This window comes from Ixodes scapularis, unplaced genomic scaffold, assembly GCF_016920785.2.
Source record: "Ixodes scapularis isolate PalLabHiFi unplaced genomic scaffold, ASM1692078v2 PGA_scaffold9__187_contigs__length_104089568, whole genome shotgun sequence".
In the NCBI taxonomy this organism is placed as follows: Eukaryota; Metazoa; Arthropoda; class Arachnida; order Ixodida; family Ixodidae; genus Ixodes; species Ixodes scapularis.
The window spans coordinates 31,146,248-31,157,609 of NW_024609884.1; the positions used below are offsets into that span (position 1 = coordinate 31,146,248).

The window sequence follows — 11,362 nt, forward strand, 5'->3', positions numbered from 1 at the left end:
TTCTGTGGATTGTCAAACTAGAGTGACCTGCAGCAAACGGGCGTCTGGCCACATCCGCCACAGATGCTATAACACCTCCTCGGTCGCAATTGGGGACAGCCTGACACTTCTATCATGTCATCAAGCAGAAATTGAGGGACCACTTTTTGGATGCTGTAAGAACACCAGTTGGAGACCCGTTCCAGGCACCATAGTAAGACCAAGTAAATTTGGAACACCTGGCTGGTCTGGTACCCTGGTGCCAAGGATGACTCGAGGTGCATTGGGAATTGGCTAGCGGGCTAAGAGGACGAAGGGCGTTGTTGCCGCATAGTGATGCAGAACTTTTAAAAACTTCAGTGTCAGTAAACGTGGCGGTAAAAACGCACCCAGTCGTACTAACAAAAAGTCCCTACGCCACCATGGAAGCTTGACACGCCGTCCCTACGTCCCCACAAAGCGCTATAGAACACCAAAAGTCCCTACGTGTAGGAACAAATCCCTACGGTTGGCACCACTGCGTCTGCCATAGAGATCATACATACTAACTCTAGAGGAAAAGGTCCGCCATTTTCCCATACATTCTGGCTGCCGCATGCGGCGGATCATGCAGGCAGACCCTCGGGGTCCCAAACACGATTACATCATCAGAGCAGTTTTGTGAACTTCAACAATCCACGAACTTACCGGTGGAAAGATATTCGCGTTCCTTTCGAAGCTTTCTTTTTGCATAGCGCGCAGATGTACGGCCTCGCATTAACGCCAAACTAAACCATACACCCGGCTTCGCCGGTGCGGCGCGGGTAGGCGCGATTGAGGAATGCGAAACGGCGCAACCACCAGATTTCCGAGACTTCGACAGAAGGGAAGTTAATGCAGCGTAATGACTTTATTGCTTTTTATAAGCGTTAGAATAGCTCAGATTTTAGTTTACAACGTTAAATTATCACTGTTTATATTGCTGAGAGTTTTCACTCTTCGCGTTTACCATGGCAACGTTGCTTTCTTTCTCTCGTGTTTTGTCGCTCTCTTTTGCGATCGTTCACTCGGGACCCCGGGTGTCGGCGCACGGGATTTGCCACTCCTCCTCACCCACCTTTACCCCCCTGGCGTCTGCGTAGTGAAACGTCAGATTTTTACTTTTCTTTGTTTGTCAAAATGCAACTGATTAATCAGTAATCGCGATTAAGGCGTTAGTCGATTAATCAATAGGTTAATCGATCAAATGCCCAGCCCTACTTTTAAGCAATCTTTTATAATGCCCTTTTATTTCCCTATACAGTTTGGTCTTTTTAACTGGTAGGCATTACCAGTTGGTAATGCCTACAAACTGCAAAAGTATGCAAAAGCCTCCTCGAAGCACTCATTCTACTAAGCATTAGGGTGGTCACACATAGCACTTCGTGGCACTTGGTGTCACTGAAGACTTCAATCGCGCGATCAAGCGTATTTCTGCTTCCGAGTCGCAACAGATGCCAACATTTTCTTTGCAAACGGGCCATATATTCTCCACCGATACATGGTTAGCGTGTTGTTTGTTTGATAAGGCCTTAAAAAGGTTGAGTTTGTGCGTGGCGCAAAATGCTATCTTGCTCTCTGCTTCGAATACTTGCACAACAGCACCGCTGCTGCACTGTTAGAAGCAACGCCGCATATACTTGCCCCAAATGTCAATGCACTGTGGCAAGAAGAGAAAACCGCTGACCAAGTGCAATCGGTATACAGCGCTAGCACAAGGGACTGTTGTGCCTTATTATGGAACCTGCCTTAAAACGTTAACGTTTGCTGCACAATTCTTGCGATTTCATAACATATTCATTCCAATTCTTTATTTGTGCTCCACTCAAAGGCTAGAAGATCGGCTGGGTTAAAAGCAGGGAGTCGAACCAGTCATTATTCCGGTTCGGGTTCAATAGCTTTACATTTTGTTCTGGTTCGGTTCTGGTTCACTGATGCCTTTGAAATAACTGTTCTGTTACCGGTTCCACCAAGCCCAAGGCAGTTAAAACCGGTTCTTAAAAAAAAAGTCCACGTTTTTTCGGTCAAGAATAAAAGGCGAGTTCAACACAGCGTCATCCGCATTAAAAAAATATTAAAGGGACACTGACAGGGTATAAATGCTCACCAAGGTTTTAGTTTGTACATGATATAAGATAGCCCAACTACCCAGAAAACAATTCGCAGCTCGAAATTTGTTTTCTTTCCGCTTGAAAACCACCAATCCAGAACTGGCCTGTTTGAGTCGCGCTCACTCTCTTCTCTGTGACCATGGGCCTTTTTCTGTGGTTTAGACACAACCACCAAAGATAATCAATGTCGTGGATCATCGAGGAGGCACACACAATATTAAAAATAAAATAAAAATATGATACCCATTTTTCGTGGCTTCTAAAAAGCTGCAAATACGTTGATTGGGGAAAAAGAGTCACAGCCACGTGACTTCCGCCACCTCTCTCCTCTATATTTCTTCCTCCTCCCAAGTCCAGTTTCGGTTTCGAGCAGTTGCATTTTTTTTTTATTAAAAATATATGTGACTCTGTAGAAAAATATTGATTGGGTAGTCTTCTGATACCATAATAAATCGCCTGCCAAAAAATAAAAAATAAACTTTGGGGGGTGTCAGTGTCCCTTTAAGTCGCCGGAAGCCGTGCTGCGGAAATGAGAACAGCAAAAGAAATACTGTTCTATAAAACTTGTGTGGTTATATTGGGGAGGAGGACAGACCGTGACGCCCCAAGCGGTTAACTTAACAACTACACGGATGGGGACAACAAATACAATGACTCGGCGCTCGGCCGACATAACCGAACGCGGCGTCAGCGTTCGGCTGGAGTTCGTGTTCCCCGGTGAGGGGGAGGAGGGGCTCTTTTGTCTCCACTACGGCCTGCATGAACAATGCAGCATGCACGGTCCCAGCTCAGCACAAAAGCCGAAGTGGGTCAAGCTCGCATTCTTTGAAGATAGATCTGGCACTTAATCGTCGCTTCGTCGATTGTTATTTTTTATATTAAACTGTGCCCCGCGCTCTATTGTAGAAGATGACATGAACATGCCCACAAGGCCTGTCCGCATGTGCACAGGCCTTGTGTTGAGTAAACGCAGAGCGTGGGGAAAACAAACGGGTCAGAGTGCCCGTTATAGTTCGATATCCTGCCCAATAGGCACTTGTAAACAGTACCAAAGTACAGTACCCACATGAGGAGTCAAACAGCCAGCACGCACAGTGACACACCTGATGCTGGGACGTACTGTACTCAAGAACTACCCACAAAATACAAATTGGTCATTGCTTGTTTAGACATTAGGAGTTTGCCAGTATGGCGACATTGTTACCCATTGTAGATGAAGAATATAGCCAGTGCAGTACGACTGCAAGCCCGGGGCCTTTAACGGGCATCACGCATTACTGAGACACGACTGCACGCCGGAACGAGGCTCATCCAGATCAAAATAGCAAACTACCCACGCCGCATTCCCAAACGTCTTGCTCAAACAACCGAGTTGAAGAGGAGAAATACAGCGAAGGCCGGTGGAAAGTCTATTAAAACAAAGAAGGCATAAAAAGACAATGGGCGACTTGCTGTTTCTAGAAAACGCACAAAACAAGAATTGATCAAGTAGCGTCCAGGGTTCTGGGCGACTGGCGTCCCGGCGCCGCGCACTGTCATGCTCGCTGCGCCTTCGCCTCTTGGCGCTTCCAAATTTTGCCACCGCGGAACAAACCCGCCGACGGCCATCAACTTTCTTGTTCTTATTTTGATTATGTTCGCTTTCTTCTTCCTTGAGGAATATTGCTTGGCAGTAAAAACATAAAATGTACACACTTTCGCTTCTTGGCATAGTTAGATTTACTCCGTTTCACCTTACAATGTTCCATTATGGACGCTATGAGCTACTTGCCGACACCAATAGACCGATGTCACCAAGCGAAGTGCACGCGCATTCCGGAAGTGGTGCCGCCGCCATGCTACTTGTAGTCATCCCTTTCAGTCTTCCCGGCTACACGGGGCTGCGCGTACATCATCATAGTTTATCGTTTGGGACGCCCCAGTATCAGCTTGATTCTCCTGCATGTGTGTACTTCACAAGATTGTGTTGTTTGTTATGCCTTAGTTTGTCAGCTAGCGAAGAAAAGCAGTTCTAGTCGTCTTATCGCTTTAGAATCGCTTTGTCGTCTGCTTCTCCGCCTTCGTGAACGCGTGAGCCCACTGCCGTTCACGCGGTGGTCCCACTGCGGCCGCGGGGAAAAAATAACGACGCCACTACTCGAGCATTCCGGCTGCTTGGACGTCTCAATTAACTTGGAAATAAGTGAACATCTTGTGCAATGGCAAAGAACGAGAAAATTCGAGGGACAATCGGCTCGGTGTAGCACCACGGAACAGCATCAAATGTGTTGGTGAAAAACTGAGCTTGGTAGTATTCAGGCTTGGGCATAACTTTTAAGCATGAATGAAGTAAGAGGAGCTAAATAGAATCTCTCGGGGAGTGATAGTTTGCTAAAGGTTGTTTCATTCTGGTTAATAGCCTGTGCGGCAGAATACAGATGAACTGCGGGAGGAGTCTGCACAAAAGGAAGAAATGATCTACTGAAAAGTCATGCCTGACGCACCATAGCAACTGGCATCTGTCATTTAAAGCTAATCTTGGAGATGATTTTTCGTGTACAGTTTCTATTCAGTTTTATTTTGTTGGCGCAAGCTCCGAGCGCTAACAGCCTCTCGATGGGGGAAGCTTTTTTCTGCGGTCTCGGCTGGTGTTAATGCAGAATGGATTAGTAACGTCCGCCATGATAGACCAGCACAAAATGGATGAGGTTCGTTTGTTAAATTTTTGGCGTTAAGTTTTGCACTTCTAAATTGCATTATGTGGTGTTTTCACGTTTGTGTGAAAAAAAAAGACTGTTTTCCGGAAAAGTTGTTTTATTTCAAGTGATGCATGTCTGGAATCGCTGCTCTTTTTTTTAGTGATTGTCCTAGATCTTTTGAAGCACAGTTGTGCTTGAAACATGTCGTCGCAATAACAGCTATAACCACCAAAATACATAAAGCAAAAGTGTGTTAAAGACGGCCTCCGCAAAGCAGTGCGGTTGAATAGGGCAACGGATAGACCGCTGCGGAGCAAATGCTCGGAGAGATTCCAGCGTACGGAACACTTCGGCACGCTCTATGTCTCGTGCCCTGCAATCTTACATTTTTTAGCTGACGTGCAATGACTTGGATATAAATTATAAAACAAATTGCAAAACGCTATTTTTCCTGCCGCTCTGTCCGGCTCTGTTTAGCTTTCTTTGCCATGCTTCTTTCTTTCGGGAAGACGTAATATCAGAGGCCTTTTTGCCTGGTGCTGTTATTATAGCTCCGTGACATGCAACAGGTAAAGCCACCAATTGAAAACCATGAGTAAACACCCGGCTAAAAGTTTCGTGCTAACTCGATAATTTCCAAGCGCCGGGCGTACAATGTTCATTGACGTGGCCAGAAAGCTGGGGAGAACTACAGGTACCAAAATGCACCGCGGCAGTGGTGGCGTCGCGCAACTCCTGGTGAGATCGGTCTATTCGTGCTGAACGTAAACGTGAAGTCAGTCTTGGGTAGTAACACGTTATTGTAACTTCGTTACTTTTTCGGTAACTTGTAACTGTAACAAGTTACTTTTTAAGAATGTAACTTGTTACTGTAGTTCTATTACTTTTTCTGAGGTAACGATGAAAGTAACGACGTTACTTTTGTCATTACTTTCCAGTTTTAATGAACAATATATCATTGAACGAGTACAATCTAGCTATTCCTTGCACTTCCTAAATTGTCTGTTCCGACATTTCGAGTGTCGAGTTGGCCTTGCACAAACTTGTGAATACGTTCTTTCTTGTGAGTTACGACTGAATATAACTACGTGTAGATGTATATGATGAAGAAAAAAAAATCTAGTTATCTTTACGCACACACTTTTTCTTTTGTGTTGCAGCTTTTCTTTTTTCTGCACAAACGCTTTTTGATCAGGTGAATCAACCATGAAACAAGATACACTTGGAGGGCACTGCGCATGTTTCGTATTTTGACTTGCGCCACTACTCCAGCGTGGTGTCAACAGTCAAGGCAAAATTTACTGATGTTTGCGCGAGGTTTGTTTCTGGCTTGTCAGGTACGAAGTGAAATATGTCCAGGGACTCTATGAACCCAGTGCAACCGTCAACGGCCCAGCAATGTGCTAGTGCTACTAAGGGTAGGGATGTTGATGAGAACAAAGAACATACGTTTTAATTTTAGGGAATAAAACTTGGTGAGGGGCGTTTTCTAGTTTTTCCTAAATTTTTTGTGTTGAAGAAAAGTAGCGTCATTACTTTTTAAAAGTAACCAACTCTAACGAGTTAATCTTTTGTTGCGGTAACTGTAACGGTAACTTCGCTACTTTTTTTTCTAAAAGTAACTAACGAATTACTTTTTAAAAGTAACTTACCCAAGACTGCGTGAAATATACTTACTTGTTTGAAGCATGAAGAAGCCTCATGATTATGCTGACCAGGCTTAAACTCACACTTTATTACTTTATCATACACACTTTTGTTTATATCCAATGTGCGCGTGGTTGGGTAAAGAGGGAGCGAGTGCGACTAAGCTACCAGGTGACCAAGTCAGTTAAACGGTCTGTCCAAGCAAAGCATAGCCGTGGCCATGCGCATCATGGTGATGTCTCTGTTACGAAAGCGATTTTAACAACGTGACCCCATGTGGTGCGCACGTCCAACAGAGCTGCTCTTGAGAGGAATTACTCAGTCCTCAGTGATGTTTTGTCCATCGAATATGGTGGTTAGGCCTAGGAACTGTCGCTTTCCTTGCCCCCGACACTGAAACTGTGTTGGTTGTCGTGAAGAATAATATGGTGGTTAGGCCTAGGAACTGTCGCTTTCCTTGCCCCCGAAACTGAAACTGTGTTGGTTGTCGTGAAGAATGTTTTCAACAAAAACACCGGAGGTGCCCGAGAACGGCTTGCGGTATGTTGAACTTGGTCCTACATACATGTCTTCATCAGCAGAGATATTGTCTGTCCTTGTGTTCACACTTTCAGTAACACCTACTTGCAACCAACGTGCTCACCTTCAACTTCTGGGCGAGTACTGAATAGAGAAAACTCGCGGTTTCAGTGTTTTTTTTTTTTTTTTAATTTAAGGTATGCTTAATTTAAAGTGTTTCGCTGCCCTCATAAGTTTCGAATTACCGAAAGTCTACTGTACTCTCTTGTGACTCATGTACAAGTAGTACTTTCTTAATTCCAGCGGGTGGGTTGCACGTATACATCCTTCTCCGCAGACTTGCATCGTCGCAAGCTCACTTGGCGCTACTGTTCTTGAAGCTTGATTGCATCTGATGTTCAAGTTTTAGCACTTTAGCCCGTGGGCCTGAGATGACATATTCTCCCCACTCAACCTTAATGTTGAAATCCTCTAAGAACAACTGGGTTCGTAGCAGGAAGTAGATTGTTTATGGCTTGAAGTGGGCGTGGTAAAAATTCAGTCTGTCGTTCACGGGCCCTGCATTTCCAGGATCACTCTGTACTGATCTGAGCTGTGTTTTCCTGTTGTCCAGCAGCCTTGGCTCGCTGCTTTTACCAAAGCATCTGACCCATTCCATGTTCGTTAGCTTCCACGATTCTGAAATTTTGTTAGTTGCTTTTTTTTTTTTATATAGTAAAATTTTTCTAAAATGAAGTAATTTCTTTTTTTTTTTTTTTTTTGTTTATACAGGTTAGAGCAGCTAGTCACCTTTCCTACGAGTTTAGCGTGACTGGTTTAGAAATCATCACGCAAAGCAACAATGTGGAGGCAGTGCGAAGTTGTAATTTTCCACCTCTTTTGCGGCTGACATCATGCACACTACGTAACTTGAAGACTTCGGGTATACACCGTTTTGTAGGGACATTCTTTGTCTTTCAGATGGTATATGCCCACTTTTATTCGACAAATATTGTCGGTGTAATTAGCTCATAATGGTAAATAGTTGCAGTCACACCAACAAATTGTCACATATGTGACTTGAGGCCAAAGAAATCGTTCTACGTCGAAACTGACTACAGAACCCACTTTGCAAGTGCCAGACATCTGGCAATATTACCTTGAGCCGCCATGTACAAGCAACTTTTAATTAAACCAAAATGTTGAGCATAGATATTTTTCCATGGCAATTAGAGCTTGCTTTTATCAACTCTTTCCACAGTCCTAGTGTAAATGTCTCTTATTTGTTCTAGAAACCCAGTTAAATTTGCAGGATTTTAATTGTTGTACAAGGCACATTTTCTTTGTTTTCGAAGCATGCTAGATACTAACCTAAGTTATAGACAAACATTCAAAGCCATGATCCTTTTTTTCAACAAGTTTCAAGCTGTAATGTCCTGCGTACTGTTCACTTTCTTGCATTTTTCTTGTGCAGCACAGCAGTCAGTCTGTCTTCATTCTGTCTCAACTTGTCAAGTGATAACATTTAGCGTATCTGGGCTTCCAAATCTTTCAATCTTAAAGTTTCAAGATATAAAATTATTGAAGATAATGTTCTTCGATCGTCTCACAGTGCAAGGTTTTTGTGTGCTGTGGTTTTGATTCCTCTGGATAAATTGTTGTACTCTGTGAATTATGTAATCTGTTTTCTTACATAGGCTAGTGTTTCCTTATTCTTATCAAAAGTTGTAATAAGTTAAAAAAAAAAAAATTTTATATACAGATGAAAGGGAATGGGCATGTGGGGAATGGTTCTGAGAAATTTTATTGCTTTTGTTTCTAGAAATAAAATTGTGAAGTTGGAGTTTTCTCGAAATTAGTTGTAAATGCATGTTGAAGGGGCCTGAATGGTGATTATGTGATTCTGGTGCGGCCTCACGTGCAGTACGTAGTTTTTATAGGTTACCGAGGTTGCAGTGACGCTAACTTTCTCTTCTTGAAATACTCAAGATGCTCAAGACATGTGGTGTGGGAGGGACACACCTAAAGGGGTTAAAGTTCAAGCAACCACACCAAAAAAAGCCCTTACTAGGAGTAGCCACTCTCGTGTGGATGTTTGTCAAGTGTCCACTAGTACTTACTTGAAGTTTAAACATCTTGTGATGGGGTCAGGTCGAACAGAAACATTGTTGGGACTAGTCACAGGGTCTCTGTCTTCATCACAATACTTGCGTTATACCTGGTTACAGCTGCATTATGCAGGTGTATTATGTTTGGTTCCAGTAATGTACTGGAAAATGCGTATGTGCATAGCTTTGAAAGGTGATTGAATAGTGTGGACGGCATAATCAGAATAACAGCTTTAAATATTAAGCATGTCTGCATTTGCTCCTCTTGTCGTCATACCCTATGAAAACGAACTTCCCAAATTACAAACAAGTTTGCATTTGCCCCCCTGAAGTGTGGGCGCTGCACCCACCTTGTATGCAGAGAGCCGATCCTTGCAATTAACATAAGGAGACCAGCAAATGATGCGGTTAGTGCATCAGAACCCTAGTGCTGGAATTTAGAATTTGACATTGACACGCTCAAAACCCGTTTCGTTCCAAGCTCGATCTGTGCGTCATCATTTGCTAGCCTCCCGTAAATCGCAAGGATTGGCGCTCTCCATTCTTTGTGGGGATGTCTCGGCATGGGTTTTTTTGTAGATGGAAATGTTGGTTGCTTTATTGGATCAAAAAATGCATAATTCTGCTGAATATTATTGACAAGTTTGTAGGCATCTGTTGAGAGAATGAAAAATATTTTTGTTTATACTGCATTTTGTTAGATAAACTTTTGATCTGTTAGAACCCAAGTGCACAAACATCAATGGTAGAGATACCATAGTACTTTTTTGCATTGCACTTGGTATTGGTCTCCCGCAGAGGGAAGTTTCGCAAGCGGGATGAGGTTACGCATGCTCTCCTCACATAAGAAACACGGGTTGGTTCTCTCTGTCCCTCTGGCCAATATTTGTGCATTCACAGCAAAAGGGTGGTGGAAGTTTAGGACACCAAGATAAACTTTTGCAACTAATGTCAACATTTTGCTCACAATTTTAAGATGTCTGACAAACCTTTCAGACTTGGATGGAATAGAAATTAGTTCGGGCAATGATATTGGAGAGCAAGAAGTTTGTTTCCTTATGACAATGCTAAAAGTTTTAGTTATTCAGTCTGATATGCAATTGCAGCTTTTAGGCTTAATTCCATAACCATTTATTCTTTTTTCAGGTCGTTGGTATCATCTTCGGCTGCTGCCTGGCCCAATCTATAAAGAAGTATGAAGTGGTGTAGCCAGGACATGTCTCCGGCTGTTGTTCTAAAAGTTTGTTGAAACTAATATTCTTTGATCATGCCAATTCCACTTCAGCTTCGAACAGTTGTTCTTAGGTTTGATTCGTTTTTCCCTGCACATTTTGAAAGAGACTATTTGAAACTAGTGCCAAAAATTAGACAGTCTGTTAATTCTTCTGGATGGTTTTGAGTTGGCCCCAAAACTTTTTGAATACATTCCGTGCCTTATAATGCAGGGACAGCTTTTAAATAATGTGCAGAATGTACATAGAATGCAACGCTTCTTTCTGTTATGTTGTCTGTTGAATGTGCTTGGGGCTTTTGATTGATCTGCTTCAGCATCGTCGTAGTGGCACATTTTAAGATCTGGATGCATTTACATGTTTGCCAAAATCGAACACAATAATGTTTCAAACACTTATTTTCAGTCTGTAACCCTTAAATGGTCCGAAATGTCTAGGTGTATATATATTTCCCTGCCAGACTTTCGACGTGGCAGCCTCTGATACGTACCCTTATCGGGTGGTTTATATACACGCAAAACTTTAAAAGAAAGTGTTCCCAAAATTTAGTTTGATGTTCCTTAAATTCATAGTGTTCAGTGTGCTTTAAGGTTTAGTATGGTAGTAGTGCACAGTAAAGCACTGATTCTTCTGCCTTTTGCCCAGGGCTCTGTTTCGTCAGCCTTTTGTACTTACGTCAAGGGTGAAAAGTCAACTTGTACAGATTATTCACTTGTGTCTCACCTTGAGTAGCCTGTAAGACCGTTATTTTAGATACTTTTGCGCACATAGAATGTCGTGTGTAATGTTGCACTTGTTTACTCCAGATTGCTTAATATCTCTAGTAGTAGTCTTATAAAACCCTGCTGCATTAAGTGACTGTACCTTCATAGTTTACGTTATTTAAATGTACCTAATAAAAGTTGGGAATGGTCTTTGTTTGCTCTCTTTTTATTTCTCTGTAAAATTTTCCCAAATCTGGTACCGAACTTTAGCTATACTCCATATCAATCAATTAATCAATCTGAGCTTTATTGTGTTTCCCAAACAGTTTTAGGGGCCTTTTGTAAGGTTACACTTGGCATAATAAAACAGCACTCAACTAAACAAAC

General features: G+C 42.7%; 1 protein-coding gene across 1 annotated transcript in view; it reads left to right on the top strand.

Moving 5' to 3' along the window:
- The window catches only part of LOC8029816 (23 kDa integral membrane protein), a 30,684-nt gene extending 19,499 nt beyond the window's left edge, over positions 1–11,185 (top strand). The window contains exon 7 of the mRNA XM_029968473.4: positions 10,186–11,185. Within this exon, the coding sequence (XP_029824333.2) occupies positions 10,186–10,248 (63 nt within the window). The 3' untranslated portion in view covers positions 10,249–11,185. The remainder of the gene's footprint in view (positions 1–10,185) is intronic.
- Positions 11,186–11,362: the final 177 nt, after the last annotated feature.